We start from the raw sequence: 16,054 nt of genomic DNA on the forward strand, positions 1-16,054 counted from the left end.
AAATTGGTTAAATGAATTGTATTGTTTTGTCTTAATGCAGGCTCTTTGTAAAACATGTACTGTCTTTAGTGACAGATTACCTCAATGGTTTACATCTACGCAATGTCCTGTTATCAAAATCCTACTTAAGTAGAAGTACAAAAGTATTGCATGGGAGTACACATGTACACAAATGTCCCCGTCAGTTGTAATATTGCATTTCATATGTGAGCCTCGGCTACTGTCCTCAGCAGGCAGTTGGCTGACAATGATCCTAAGCCTGATTTAGCTCAGCTGGGTCTTTAAGGCTATAAAAGCTGGTCCCTTGGTTCATTGTCTCTTTCCTATGCTGCGGCAGACATCTACCCTGCATGATATCTGTCTGGTTTTGCCCCTTCAACACCTCCATGGCAAACCTGCCACATCCATGCATAGCATTTCATCACATTCTGACTCTGCTGATTTGCACACTCAGTTGTTTTTGAGTTGACCTTAGTTTATTCAATTGTTTGGTTTTAAGTATGGTCTTGTGTGTACTCTCTTTATGTCACATGAGCCAGTTTGTGACATGTACTATTGGATTATAACAAGTGTAAGCTGCATTGCAATGTTGTAAAATGACAAGGAAGAGTTCATTTTATTGATTGTTTATATGTGTTTAGAGTGTAAAGTACAATGAAATTTATTGCCGAGGATGACACAGTTGCCTAAAATGGTGGTTTGCCTTCTGGCAGTTATATGCAGTCTTTTATGTTTGATGTCTCTTTAATATCTGTTATCTCACCAACCTGTCTTTCCTGTTTTCACCTCACTTAACAACTGTTATCTGATTCGCCTTTATGATACCCTTTTCCTCATTGAAACTTCCATTTTCCTTCTTGCTTGCTTTTGAATTTCATTTTCTTATCTTTGTCTTCGAATTAAGACCTTCACTTGCTTTGGACGAAAACTGATATAACCTCTCCACATATAATTTCCCTAGCTTAGATTTGTAAAGATGCGATAGTGAATGCCAGTGATTAGATTTAATAACCCATGATCTGATCATATGAGAGTGATCACTGACAATGTCATTCCATACGGTTTTGTTTTATAGATGAAATGTTGAGCTGGTGTTATGTAATCCACACATAATCAATGAAAACATGTTTAAAATGTAATTTTTTATTCATTTAGGAGCTAGGAAAAAAGTAAACCAAATAACTTTTAACATAAGTTTTTTACAATGTAGCTAAAATCGGGAAGCAGAGAGATTATGCCATATTGTGAGGGGTACAAGATGAAGATATCTTATGTGTTCCAGACTCTTGGTAACTGGGACATAGTCCCTCTAAAAACTGATTCAGGCCTTGTTGTATGCATTTTGTCTGAAGCTATATCTCTGGTTCAAGTGTGGCCAATTCAGCTTCTTCAGAGTTTGCATTTTCTCAGCAATGACAAAACACTCAAAAATAATCTTACAATGTTGACATTAATATAAAATAAGCAAATTACAGATGGTAATTACAGATGTATTAAGACACCATGCTTCTTCAGCTAAGGTGCTTGAGGGAAGGCATGCTGTTTAACAGGAAAAAAAAGCTAGTATAAACTCTTCATTTGTGGAAACCATCATATACTGAAATATAATTAAAAAAACAAAATAACTTACTGTAAATACAAAATAAATTCAAACCTTTAACTACGGGGGTGATGTACTGAAACTTTTACAACTCAGTTATTTTGTATTTGCTTAAAACTAATGTGTATTTAGTTAAATGTGAACTCTTGGGTAAGACTACAACCATTCAAGTGTCAAAAGGTCGGGTCAGTTTGACCCACATCTTGGCAGAAAGGGCTTATAAGCCTAGATCATAGTACTTATTTGAATTTTTCAAAGTACTCAATGCACACATAGCCTCTTATCACACAATAATTTAACAACCCAGTCTGGAGGACAGAAGAACCCGGAGGGTAGTCTTTCAAGTATTAGTTGTTTTTTTCCCCCAATCAAATCAAAATAGTTTCTGAACATTACCAGAGAACAGCAAATCTCAAAATAAACAACAGAAACTAAGAACACTAAAACAACAATCATAAAAAAAGTAAGGAAGGAAGGTTTCTTCAATTTGAGAGATTGTATTTGCTTTTCAGTCCTCCGGTGATTGCTGTTGACCATATTATTGGAACTGAGGAACTTGGACAAAAACTTAGTAGTACTAGAGTACTGTTTGAATTATTTCCATGTGTTTGCAGTCTGCGAGATCGACGAGCGAGAGGGGATCATGTCCAGCAGGTACTCCCTCTGACGAGCGTCTACCGTGGCTGACGTCTTGTGACCCGTCAGGCTGGGGTTCACGTAGGCCATAGTGACTCCTGTGAACATGCAAGAGAGCAGCTGGTCAAGGTGTGGAGTGAGCTGCATGCTGGCCATTTAATGGCCCAGGAGTTAAATAAGAAATAAAAGCAGTATGATTTCATAGCACCTGAATATATAGCCACCCGGGTCCCCACAACATACAGACGGAAACAAAGGAAAAATGACGAATGATAAAACTCTAGGGTTTACTAGTGACACCCAGGGAAAAACAATACAGCACCAAACCGAGGAACTAAAGCAGGAAGATTGAGATCACTGGCAGGGTTGGAACTGGAGAGTGGGATTGCCTTGTCCGAAAACATTTCCTCCTTAACTGTATTTTTTTTTTTTATATTTGAGATTATACTAGATGGCGACTTTTGGATAAGATTTCCTAACAGTAGAAAAATGTGGACGTAGGATGTTCAAGGATTGCTTTTGGACCAGACAGGAATTTGAGAGAGAGCCGATGTCAGCGGGCGGGCTGGTATTAATGTGAGTCTACCTGTATTGCTGTGGCTCTGCTTCTTCCATGCAGTGGATGAGGCACTACCTCCGCTGATATTCCTGCTGCCGGCGATTCCACTGCTGCTCACCTTTGAACTCTGGACAGAGCGATGGGAAACGTGGGCATGCTTACCTGGCCGGCTGACCAAAGCTGCAGCCGCCACTGCACTCTGCAGCTGGGAGGAGGAGGAGAAGGAGTGGGAGACGCCCCTCACCCCCAATGATGAGACACCATGGGACAGCTGGCCCTGGGAGCTCTGAGGGGAAGACACACAGGGAAGGGTTTGTGTTACAGTTGCATCAACTGCACCAATGCTTCTCTCTTTAAAACAGATTCCTACCTGCTTGATAGAGTGATGGTGAACCATGTTGGCTCCTCGACTGGCCTGGTGGAGGTGCTGGAAGGAAGACGCTCTGGCGTGAGCCTGCTTCAGCTGATGAGACATCCCCCTCTCTGCTTTCATCGACGAAGAGGATGAGGAGCTACTGTGGGAAACTGGTGAGGACGTCTGCTGAAAAATACGCTGCTCTATTTCCTGCTCTTGCTGCAGTGCTTTGACAAACGCAGCTTTCAGCCTGTTGGTATGCTCAGCTTTCAAAACCTTTTTCTGACTGGATGACATGCAGTGTTCACAGAGGACAGCCCCGCCTTTTGTCTTGTCGTACCTCCAGCGGCTGGTGAAGTCGGTTTTGCACTGGGTGCAGGTGAAGGGGTCTCTGGTAATGTTCTTGGACAGTGCTGCACCTGTCTTTCCTGGATGGAGAAAGATGGGAAACCCAGAGGCACTGATTGAGAACGGAGTTGCTTGTATGGTGTCAAATAAGTAATAAGAAAGAAACATACACAAGTAAGCAGCTATTTAGAACATGGATTAAAGTGAAAATGTCCTGACTACATATGGACAATATTTAAATTCCATAAAAATGGCACAATTGCAAAAGCTTGTTTGAAAAAGATCAAACATCTTATCCGAACATCTAGAGCTGAAATGATTTACTATTTTCATTAATGATGAATCTGACAACTATTTTCTAAATCAATAGTTGTATTGGTTGTGTAAAATAACCATCACAATTTACTACAACCCAAATAGATCTCACAAAACTGCTTGTTGTGCAACCAGCAGACCAAACCTAAAGAAATTAAGTTTACACTTATGTATGACAAAGAAAAAAGCAGAACATCTTCACAATTTAGCAGGGGAAAAAGAGAAAGTTTGTCGGGTTTTTTTTTAATCACTTAATTGATTATTGAAAATATTTTTTCTGTTTTTCTTGTTTGACTGATTGATTAATGAACAATCTTTTTAACTCTACAACATGTAAACAAAATCCATGAAAAAAATAAAAAAATAACACACCTCTGTGGATCGTATCCAGCAGATTCTGTACCACTTCTTCCAGTCCCACCAGGTAGATGAACTCATTATTGGCTGCAGATGGCAGGAAGTTAAACTCTGGGGCAGGGGGCTTGGGTGGGGGAATCTCCAGTAGAGTCTTCTCCAGTTGTTTCCGTAAGGCGAGTTTAGCTGCAGCTTGGCGGCTGGCTGGAGAGTCGTTCACGCTAACCAAGGACACACCGCTGCTTCCCGAGGAAGAGCTCTTCAAACTGGATGGCGAGGCCTTTGAAAACAAGCGAAGACAGAAAGACCGCACACTATTATTGGTCCAATCAGATGCAAAGGATTTAAATCCAACTGGTAACTATTCATCGCTCAAATATTCAGTGTCACCGAGGAACACTTCACAAAACAGAAGCTTAAGGTGCTCTAACTTCTTTTCACTTAGACTTTAATGCACAGACATGCAGCCGCCTCAGACAGTATTCAGCTACACCAGCTGCTCAGTAAACTGGTGTAAAGCTAGAAAAGTTCAATCTGAAGTCTCTTATGTTAGCTAGCTGATCAATTTCACATGGTGATGGACAGTTTAACCCACAAGGTAGCTAACTTTCTAAACAAATTAGACTTGTTATTGTAGATAACTAAATTTGTCATGATATCTGACGTATCTTCTGTAATCATCATAATAAGCCAGTGAAAGTTCGACTCTCTTACTATATTATATTATACGTTATATTTCATGAAATGCATCGTTTTGTGCATCTGCTCCTACTTGGTACGATACCAAAAATGAAGCACCCATAAGTTTATATAATCGCACACTTGATAAAGCGGCAGGACTGAAGCTACTAAGCGCTCGCTGTGGTTGCTTCATACACCGGTGTAAACGTAAAATAGACAGAATATTTTCGGTCATCCATTTCCTCAGAGTTTCAGTTCGAATCTAGACTTGATGGGGGAAATTGCTAAATGTCTGTATTAGGAACTCATTGATAATCGTTTAGTATGCAAAAAACGGGGCCTCAAAAGCATAAGTAACTTCCAACACAAAAGTTGGGATCCATGCATGAATGCGCGCTACTCCTGCATATGGACATTTTTGAAACAGGGGTAATTGGCAACACAAATAGTGAACTGAAGCCAGATAGAAATTAAATGTGAAAGGAATCATTTTACTGATGCCAAGATGTGGCAGGTGGCAGGATACAGAAAAGCCTGGCTCGTCTTTCCCCAATATTAAAGCGGAATATACTTTTTTTTTTAAACCTTGAAAGAACCTGTGAAATACTTACCATTGTGTGAGCACTAGTGCCAATTCTAATGAGGCCTGAGTTGACCAAGCCTCTGTGGCCGTGGATTGCAGGGGATGAGTTCCTGGGGCCCATCAGCAGAGGAGGGGGTCCTGAGCCTGAGCCTCCAGAGGCAGCCAACTGCTGCTGTTGCTGCTGGCGGAGAGCCTGGATCTGCTGTGGAGATACAGAGATGGGCTAACCAGGACAATGGAAGGGGTGACACGGAGGGACACCACAGACAGAGGTAGTGGAGGACAAGGGAGGGGCATCAAAAGCACCGACGCAAAGGGTACACACAGAGAGAGAAAGGCGCAAAGAGACCATAAGTCCTGAGTTTAAGTGTCATTATTTCCCTGCTAATTGTCCCAGAGTGACTATCAGCAGTAAGATGGTACAACTAAGACTACCATTAACCTGACAAAGACAACATTGTCATTTTAATATCGTACCCTGTTAATAATAATGGTAACATTTCCCCATGACTCACCTGTGCCCCTCTGACTAGAGGCGGCATTATAATCTGGGAGCCATGTTTGGACAACATCTGCTGCCCTCCTCTCACCAGCGGCGGCGGAATGACGGTGCCTGAACTCCTGCCTGTCAATATCTGGTCAGAGAAAAAACTAAATCAGAAACAGTATCAACTACAGGTGCTGTCACACAGATATGCTGCCTGATGCATCGCTGCGGTCGAATTGTCTTTTTTGCTAAGAAAGATTCTTAACTGAGTGAAATGACCCAGAAGTATTTAGGTGGCAGCCATAATTCGAGAAGGATAGGTGGTTCCTTTCTTATCTTCTTTAGCATTGGGTACACTGCTGGAGATAATGTTGTCCAACAATTCCTTGCGGCAGCAACATTTAAAGCAGCGTACCATTAATTGTGCTCTCTGGATAAAGTTAAAACATCCTTCTTAGGAGGTGTGATTCTATTTTGGACAGGAATCTTTAATTGAATAGTCCAACATAAAGTTTGTCACTGTACTCATTTTCTGCATTATAATGCTAAAAAACAACAACAACAATAAAAAACAAATTTGCGTGGTGTAAGTGCAACCGCAGCCCATGAGTCATAGAAGAGCATTAACCTGCTGAGTGCCTTTATTGCTTGTAATTGTTCCTCGAATGAGAGGAGGAGGAGCGGAGGAGCCGGACAGACCAGTGGGCTGAAAAGGAAAAGAAGAAAGATATTAAACATAAACAGGATGCTTGAAGTGTTGTGGTGCCTCTTTGTGTGACCCTGTGTTGATGTGGGTAATAACCGCTTACTTTCTGGAGAGTGTCCTTTTGTATCTGGCTCTGTCGAAGTTTCTTCAGCAGCACCAGCTTGGCCTCCTCTAGTCTCAGCTCCTCCACCAGCTGCTTAATGATGCGCTCCCTCTCTGCTGGGCTGCTCTTCTACAATCCACAGACAACAACATCACTCACAAAATCCTTTCCAACAAATAACACATTAGATGTTGGAGCCTAAGCTGACCATTAATAGTCATGCATCCTGGGATACTGAACCCGTATCTGCGATCCTATTTTCAGTTGCTCTGAGCATCAATGAATCGCCTAGAGTGTAACTTCAATTTTTGAGGATAGAAAATAAGTTGCTCACACCAAGGCCCAACTAAACCAACTGTCTGTATTTAAAAAAACTGGAAAAAGCTAATAGCCAAAGCCTAAGCTATGATTTTAACATGTCTAGCTTTGTGCACAAGTGTCTCACCATTAGCAGGTCGGTGTCCAGCTCCTTAAAGTGGCTCAAGCCGTTCATGGGAGGACTGGGGGAGTCATTGTCTGACAGGACAATGACATCGTCATCTTCAGATGACGGAGGGCGCTTCTCCCTTTTTATACTGCTGGAAAGAAGAAGGACAATGACATTCAAATTTAGATTTAAGCATCTTATATATCAATGACTTATACTGGATAGAGTGAGCACAGAACTGCATTACATCAAAATCCTCTTATTGAACCCTATCTGACCATATCACAGATATTCTGTTTCAGCTCCTTACTTTATGATGCGTAATATTCAAATCCAGGACGTCATGTTTTTTTCTAGTGGTTGCGCCAACATTTTCCAAATGCCTTGGGCAGAATCTTATACACATTTCCCCAAATTTCGACATATTTGGTATTTTAAAAACTTTGGGGTCTCCACTAGAATTTACAACAAATGTTATTTTGGTTAAAACAGATATTATCAGTTGGTACTGATTGATCCAGTGGGGTTGAGGTTAAAAACTTTTTATGGCTGTTTGAGGCAAGATGAAGAGGTTCACCTCAACCGACTCGAATATCAGCAACCATTAGTGATGTCTGTTTTCATAGAGATCTGCTCCTTAACCACATTCATTATTTGAATACGCTCCACCATGATCTAGAAAGCCCACACATCCTCCACACATGTAATCTTCATGTTGATACCACTCCAACAACAGAACAGTCCTAAATAACAAGGAGGAGCAAGGTGGGCCCTAAAGCGCCAATAAGGTCTCTCAGTCACATCAAATGGCTCTGCCACCTATTATTTCCTGTTGAAACAGGATATTGTGGCAGCACATTAAAGGCGTCTGAGTCATTTTGGGGTGACCTCTATTGGGCTGCTTATCTCATTCAAAACACGCTAAGGAAATCAAAGAAAGTGGGAATGTGAAAGCAGATGACCTAAATTCTTAAACAAGAGGCACTCAAAGATTGAAAAAAACACGAGTAATGTTCTTCTCCAAAACAAGGATGGTCTTGTGATTACACAGATTACGTATTCCTATAACTCGTTAAAGTCTACACACGAAGGGCTGTCTCTTCTCGCCGTCCTCCTTACGTGTGTGTGTGTGTGTGTGTGTGTGTGTGTGTGTTTGTGTGGGTGAGTGTGTGTGTATTAGTCTCTCCTCGGGCTTAGCGCCATCATCACTTCCTGTGGATTAATCACTACTCTTCCAAAGAAGTCACATGACCTCAAAGTCATCGTCACGTGACACACTCACTTTTCCTCCTCCCCCTGCACTCACTATTCCTTCCACTGTGGAAACCATGGCAACAACCGGCTGGAACCGGTTTGTGACACACGGCTTCATTTTGTGTGAGGGGAGTTTTTAGGGTTCAGGTGCTGAGTGGGGGGAAAATGGAGGTAGACTAAGAGGTAAAGTTAACCCCACTCTGAAGTCAACAACTCCCCGCACCCCCTCTACCCCACACAGTAAGTCAGGATCATAGAATAACTTTCAACATTTTACGTCTTTTAAGATTCAAATAGTGTAATAAATGATTTTGTAAGTAAGTTTTTTCGCCCAACAAACAATCTGAATAAGAAGCCTGTAATCTTTCTGTCGTCTTGATAAAGTTTTCTGCACATTGACATCATTACTTTTTGAGTAATGAGTCATGTGGTTGTACCAGCTGAAGAGAGTTTACTTTAATAAATATATATTTATGTTCTCACCCTTTCGAGGTGCTCATGTCCACGGGCTGCTCCTCCGTCTGAACTTCCACTTTAATGGTGGCTTTCACCTCTCCTGCAGCCAGCAGGCCACTGGACGCCTTTGACTCTGCCAGTCGGACCGGGCCTCTTGTATCCGTAGCCGTCTCTGTCCTCACCTTGCTGGCTCTGTCATTGCACTCAGTCTGATTGTCTGAGCTGGGTTCAACCGTCGTCTGTTGTCTCTGCGTCTGCTCCTGATCGTCCTTCACCGGCTGAGAGGCCAAAGGTAACGCTAAAGACAACGGAGACAGGCTCTGCTCCTGCTCCTTCTCCTTTTCGTGCTCTGATCCAACCATATTCGGGCTCTGATCTTCCCGTGCCAGTACAGAGGCGGGTTCAGGTTCAGTTTGTTCTTTTGTTGTGGCTTCAGAAGGGTCCAACTTAGGCTTTTTGCTTTCATTGTCAGCATCCGAGGTTTCTATAGACTCGGGGGGAGCATCCTTTTCCAGCGCCCTCTTCTGGCTGCGCGTCTTGCGGACAGCCTCCTCAGACATCCCCTGCAGATAAAGATAAAATAAATAATTGTATGTAATCAAGTTGAAAATAAAATGAATTAGAGCTCTTTGAAAGCAGCACTCGCAGTACTTAAAATTACTATTTCAAGCTCTGATTGGATGTCACATTTTATTCCTTTCATGTTGACATTATCTGACAAACAACAATAAAGAGCTTTTAAAATAATAAATTAAATTGTCAAATTTACTGAAAGTGTCATATCATTTAGAATTTAGGCAGACAAACTGACCTTGAGTCAGCTGTAGGGGACACAGGGTGACTAAAATGGCCCCCGGACAAAACATGTGTGATTATGAAGGTCACATGACCAAGATGATGACTCAAGTATAATTCCACAACATCCAATTATCCAAATGTCTGTAAACCAAAAACCAAAAAAAATGAAAAAGACATTTGGAGTATGCAGTAAGCCCTCAATGTTCAAAAGAAACCAAAATATCTGAGGATCACTTGACTTCACCGTCTTTTGTAAGAGGGGTACGAACAGTGCAGCAATGAGACATCAAACGGATGGCAACACATGACAACATTGTAATAAAATTCTCTGTGTATAAAGTACTGGTTATGTATAATAGACTTAACGACAAAAGAATGCGTCTATTGGAGAGTAAATGTTATTATTGATAAATTATCTTTCCCTCTGGACACTTTTGTCATATGATCGGTCAGAACTACAAAACCACACTCTTAGTGTTCAGCATCTCCTTGAAGCAAGTCTGTTCTACAATCTGATAAGCATGCACACAACATTGAGTGTGCAACCTCAATTATCATCAGGTTGTTGTGTTGCGCATGATAACATCATATTTTGCCAGAAATGTTGATAAACAGTTTGTCCCGAGCTGGAGTTCTCTGACAGAAACTGCAATACTGTGGCATGTGGACACTATATCCAGGTGTACCTTATAGTTAGTCAGAAATAGAAAAAACCATGACGGTAAATGATCTAATTATGGTCAACACGCTGAAAAAAGGGAAAGTATGACTATGTTTATCTTTAGCTGCTTAGGTAACTCAGTCAGTATAGAAATGACAAAGTGGTTCAGATGTCAAAAGATTAAGACATGCCTGAAAGCAAATGATTAGACTGTTACGATAACAAGGTTTTATTCTGGATATGAAGTTTCAATGTTTCATGTAAACTTCATATCCAGAATAAGATCCAAATCCAGAATAAGACCCTTAAAATCAGTATACTACAGTGCATGTACACGCTCTCATTAGAATGTCTTTGGCTATTATCACATGTGTAAAAGGTGAACACGTGCTGGCCCATATGACCTGCTGCAGGAGACGACCTGTGCTCAAAGTTCAGTATCCCAAACAGAAAGCACAAGAGACAATGAGAGACTGACTCAGACCTTGACTATTTACTGGACGACCACAAAGAAGAAACACAGAACTGTTAAGTCCTGAATCATATTCATGCATTTCTGTTGTAGAACCGAGGCCCGGTCCTGCCAAGTCTGTGTGAGGCCCTCAGTCTGCCCAGCAACGCACTACAGGAAGCTATCAGGGTTTTTTTAGGGAAAAAAGGACTAAAATGAACCCTTACGCCCTACTACTTCTATGTGACACACACTGTACACACACTTCCACTCCCTCCCCTTCCTGTTCTCACAGTGGTTATGGCGTCGAGCATAAAGCACACTTAGTGTATCTGTGATGTACCTACACAGACTACACATACGGAGTCACAATGCAGCATGCAAAGCAATCATCTGATAACAGAGAGCTGACTTAAGTTTTTTTTAATACTCTGACATCACTGAGACACACATGACATGACCCTTCCCAGGATTCAGTGGGACACAAAGCACTTTTCCTGACAACCGGTTTAAACCGGTTGGCCAGTGTGTGTGTGTGTGTGTGTGTGTGTGTGTGTGTGTGTGTGTGTGTGTGTGTGTGTGTGTGTGTGTGTGTGTGAGAGTGTGTCTATGACCGAGAGAGAAGCTGAAGCTGGATTTAACCCTTCAGGTGCTGGAGTACACTGCGTGCCTCCACAACGACGGCCATTACACAGTATGTGAGTGCATGCGTGTGTGTGTGTGTGTATATGTGTGTGTGTGCTGGGGATAGTTGTGATGGCATTATTAATTCTGATGCACAGCTGTGAAATGATGCTGGGGTAAGAAGTAAGTCACGCAAACCCCCAACCTCTTACAGACACTGACCCTATCTTTATAACAGAGGATCTGAATGGCTGACAGGTTTCACATTTCATCTCCATGGCAGTTTAGACACATTTCCATCAAGCCCACACACACACACACATACATACAGATACACACGTATGGTGTATCAAACCCCAGCCCACATGAGAGTTTGACATCACATGCAACCAGTGCAAAGGCTCTGAAAGCAGCTAAAACTGAAAGGAAAATTCCACTTTACACTTACAATCATTCTATGTTCACAAAGTTAACTGCAAGTTAAATGACTGTTCACTAACACACACATACGGATAAAGAGCTAAACTCCCTCGCTACTTTTTTAATCAGAGTTTGCGTTGTTATGAGAGTTCCATGGTACTATTATCAGAATTATCTCGCTAAACATTGTAATCTGGATAAATATTAAAATAGGATGGAAATCCTCCAACAGCATTTAACGACACTGTAAAGACATCATTGTACGGTGTGTGGTGGTGGTCAAGGTGACGTGTTCTACTGTTCTTAAGTTTGTTGCCGTGCTGTTGCGTCTTTAATTGTAAGAGAGGGCGATATTTCTGTAAAAGCGTTTCTAACGGCACACTAGTGGAGATATGCGCTTTAAATGCAACACAACAATGTAAGAAATACTTTTTAGCCACTGCTGCTTTGTAAAGTAACTGCAGTGAAACAATGTTTATGTTTGGGTGAGAAGTGCACTATAAAAATAATACTACATATAAATAAACAATCATAGTTGCTTATTCACATTACATCAGTTTTGAAAGCATCTTTCAGCCCTTGTGTCTGTGTTTGTTTATTAATTAGGCAACGTTTACAAAATGACCAAAGGGTTGGCCCTTTAACAAACTGTAATCTAATCTAACTCAATCATCACATTAACATTTGCAATGTAATTACATCACAAGGATCACTACCATATCATTTTATTGCACCATGCAGGTACTTGACTCTCGGCAAGTGTGGCTTTCACCAGGCATAATACTCATATGTTAATCTGGTATTAGATTGCTACCACTATCAGGGCGCCGCTCATCCGAACCCGTCTTATTTTTCGCTGAGTGTCTTTTGTTCTTGCCCCGAGGTGGTTATTTATCTAGTCACTCATGGATCATGCCAACCACCACTCACTCAATCAGACTTCATTCGGGCTAGCAGACTCACTCTCAACCATCATGGAGGTCTGGCTGCACATACAGTATGTGTTAAGCATTTTAACCTGTGAAAACATATTTCAACACTGCACTGGATTAACAGAGAACTGTGCACCCACGCAGTTGCACTACCATGGAAAACTGCGGTGTCTGCTAAATACTTGTATCAGATATCTGGTGGCATCTGTCAGAAAAACAAATGATAGCAATGATGGTCTGCAAGCCTCCACAATTCATAATATAATAATTGAATCTGAGCTGTTAGGCTTTATTTAACAATTTAGCTTTGGAGCTGATCACTAGGTTACTTGATAAAATAATTTAAAAGTCAGTGTTGATGAAGCAATGAGCACGACTCGCTACACAAAGTAGGCAGAAAAAAGGCAATCAGTGCTGCCTATATATTTGATGAAGTCATGGAGCTTGACTAAACAGCTGCCCTCTGACCCCTGCAGTCATGTGCAACAGCTTAAAATATGGCCAGCAGACGACCCTTTCCAGAACAGTGGCGATTACACAACGGCTCTGGTCCAGTCTTGTGTGTGAGATCACTGGAACAGTGATTTCTGGAAAAACAACAAAACTGAAACTTCTGAACACTTTCTGACTCACATGCGGTTGTAATTGTAATACCATGAATACAGTCACTCAATATGACTACCAGTAGACATACAACTTCAGCACTGTCTGTCATAACGGGGTGTCAAAGCAAAGCCTTCTCCACTCTTCTACCCAGTGTGAGTCAACCCCTTTCTCTAAAAGGCAACATGTATTTTGTTCACAGTGACAAGTCATAAACAATGCAAGCGTGCAACAGACTAAAATATAGATAACTCTTTACAGGGGCTTTGTTCACATGAACAACTGACTGTTTATTCCAGCTCTCCAGAAGCAAAGCGATAGTCTTCTAACAACAAATCACCATACCATCCTCAGTCGACATGGCATGCACAATAACTGGTTTTAAGTGGCTTTGTTGTGCAGAGGTCCTACTCAAACAATGATCATTGATTACTGATAAGGATGTTTAACATATCTGAAAAAAGTAGCGCTGTAACAGTTAGTCAATTATCAGATTATGAGTAAGAAATAACTTTGATAATGAATCAATTGTTTAAGTAATGTAAAGATTTTGGATTTTGGACGTTTATGGACGGACAAAACAAGACACCTAAAGATGTCACCTTGGACTCAGGTAAACTTCGATGGATCAAAATATGTTATCATTTTATAAACCAAGCAATTAATCTGTTAAATAATCAGCACATTAAGCAATATTGAAAGCAGTGGGTAGTTGTAGCCCTAAATAAAAACAATAACCTCGGAAATCTGTAACATTAACCAAAAACATAAATAATTAATGAAACAATGTAAAGCCATTGATTTATTTCTCCACTCATTCCTTTTTTTATTAGTTTTATTGTAGCATACTGCAGTTTAGGTTGTAGACTACACTAGTATCATCACAGAGAACACTAATAATAACATAACAAATATTATATAATAACACCTTAGAAAATTTCAATTGGAAGAAAATATTAAAACTGCAATTAAGGTTTAAAGTCTTAAATTAGCACAAATAAAGTGAACACCAGCAGCAGATTTCATAACAAAATGAAAAAATGTGGTTTTGTCAACACACCGGCTTCCGTCATATTTATTCATTAGGCTAAATATTAAAAGCCTTTTTGCGCATGCGTACAAATAAATACACAAAAGACTTATAAAGTATAAACTGGTTATACTGGGACACAGTTTCTGTCCCGAAGCGCTGCACACTGGTTTGGCTGTGATGGCTAAAAACGTGTGTGTGTGTGTGTGTGTGTGTGTGTGTGTGCAGTGTGTGTGTGTGTGTGTGTGTGTGTGTGTGTGTGTGTGTGTGTGCAGTGTGTGTGTGTGTGTGCAGTGTGTGTGTGTGTGTGTGTGTGTGTGTGTGTGTGTGTGTGCAGTGTGTGTGTGTGTGTGTGTGTGTGTGTGTGTGTGTGTGTGTGTGTGACAGTGTGTGTGTGTGTGTGTGTGTGTGTGTATTGTGTGTGTGTGTATATGTGTGTGTATATATATGTGTGTGTGTGTGTGTGTGTGTATATGTGTGTGTGTGTGTGTGTATGTATGTGTGTGTATATGTGTGTGTGTGTGTGTGTATATGTGTGTGTATATGTGTGTGTGTATTTCTGTGTGTATGTGTGTGTTCAGCTTTAAGAGGAGGAAGACTCCGGTTGTCACAGCGAGAAGTAGGAAGATTAGCTACCAGATAGCAGAACCAACACTTGTGCCAAAGGGCTTAAAGCTCGCAAGCACCGTCCTCCATTACCCGTCCCTCCACCCAGAACACCACCAGCCCAGACTCAGCCCTCTAACACCACCAGCCCACTACATGTGCACCCAGCCGGCGTCTCTTTATTGACACTGGAGGACAGCATGCTGTTAGCTAGCTAGCATTAGCTTACACCACCAACACCACCATGAAACCACTGTAGCTCCCAGTATAAAGGTCTGAGCAGACTCTTCAAAGTCCAAAGTGAGAGAACTCCTCATCCACATGACTACACCACCACCAGAACCAGAACCGAGCCCGGATAGGTGACCTGTCTGCGGGACAGCAATCTGCTCAAAAAGCAGACAAACTTTTTTGTTGTTTTGTTTTGTTTAAAAAATCCCTCTTGTGAGGTTGTGTGCGGTTCTCCGGGGGTCTTGTACCCGGGCTGTCCTCCTCATCGACCGGCCCGGAGACCCACCGAGCCGGGAGGAGCCGCTGCTGGCGATGACACGTTGTAATCCTTACCTCATTTAACGACTAATACCGCACAGAAACCAAGTCCAGGGGTCATATTTACAAGCTGGCATTCATATAAAAACGTAAAACAAGAGAATGTTTTGTCTTGGAGACCCTTCAGACCCCTTTAGACCCTCCATCATCTCCTCTACACTGCTCAACCTTTGGCTCTGCGGAGAAGTGTTACTTTTCAACAGCCCATCAGCGTCTTTATCGTCACAGATAGGTGGAGGAAAGAAAACCTGGCTCCTCTCGACGACTCCGATTAAAAAAAATCCACTCAGTAAAAAAAAAAACTTCCTCAGTCAACTTACTCGGTCGCTTTGTCGCCCGTTCTTCACCGATGGTCGACCAAGGAATGTTTAATCTGCAGTTAACCTCGATAAATCGTTGGTTTTTTTTTAAATCCAGGGGATATCCTCTTTTTTTTTCGGCCCTCCCCACTGCCGCGTCTGTTGCCAAATAATGAGCCTCAACACACATGGAGCCGCTGCGTCCTCTTTGTGGGCA

General features: G+C 41.6%; 1 protein-coding gene across 6 annotated transcripts; it reads right to left on the reverse strand.

Moving 5' to 3' along the window:
- Positions 1 to 1,123: 1,123 nt before the first annotated feature.
- Positions 1,124 to 16,054, reverse strand: LOC129089144 (transcriptional repressor p66 alpha-like). 6 transcript variants are annotated; one of them, XM_054596515.1, is made up of 11 exons: positions 15,859 to 16,054; positions 8,892 to 9,427; positions 7,173 to 7,302; positions 6,728 to 6,856; positions 6,547 to 6,624; positions 5,947 to 6,066; positions 5,460 to 5,654; positions 4,186 to 4,447; positions 3,166 to 3,578; positions 2,823 to 3,081; positions 1,124 to 2,334 (listed from the first exon to the last, which is right to left on the reverse strand). In XM_054596515.1, exons 2-11 carry the CDS (start codon positions 9,422 to 9,424, stop codon positions 2,195 to 2,197), a joined length of 2,259 nt encoding a protein of 752 aa, XP_054452490.1. In that variant the 5' UTR covers positions 9,425 to 9,427; positions 15,859 to 16,054; the 3' UTR covers positions 1,124 to 2,194. The 6 variants fall into 6 exon arrangements, with proteins under 6 accessions (XP_054452490.1, XP_054452492.1, XP_054452491.1 ...); XM_054596517.1 differs by having other exon boundaries at positions 5,460 to 5,630; positions 7,173 to 7,305; XM_054596516.1 differs by having other exon boundaries at positions 5,460 to 5,633; positions 7,173 to 7,305.

The sequence above is a fragment of the Anoplopoma fimbria genome, chromosome 3 (assembly GCF_027596085.1).
Source record: "Anoplopoma fimbria isolate UVic2021 breed Golden Eagle Sablefish chromosome 3, Afim_UVic_2022, whole genome shotgun sequence".
In the NCBI taxonomy this organism is placed as follows: domain Eukaryota; kingdom Metazoa; phylum Chordata; class Actinopteri; order Perciformes; family Anoplopomatidae; genus Anoplopoma; species Anoplopoma fimbria.

Excerpts from the sequence above, each read along its gene's own strand:
- LOC129089144 (XM_054596513.1), bottom strand. The coding sequence starts at position 9,424 with ATGTCTGAGGAGGCTGTCCGCAAGACGCGCAGCCAGAAGAGGGCGCTG. Across the intron at positions 6,857-7,172 it reads TGGACACCGACCTGCTAATG|AAGAGCAGCCCAGCAGAGAG; the intron begins GTGAGACACTTG and ends TGTGGATTGTAG. Across the intron at positions 2,335-2,822 it reads GCAGAGCCACAGCAATACAG|GAGTCACTATGGCCTACGTG; the intron begins GTAGACTCACAT and ends GCATGTTCACAG.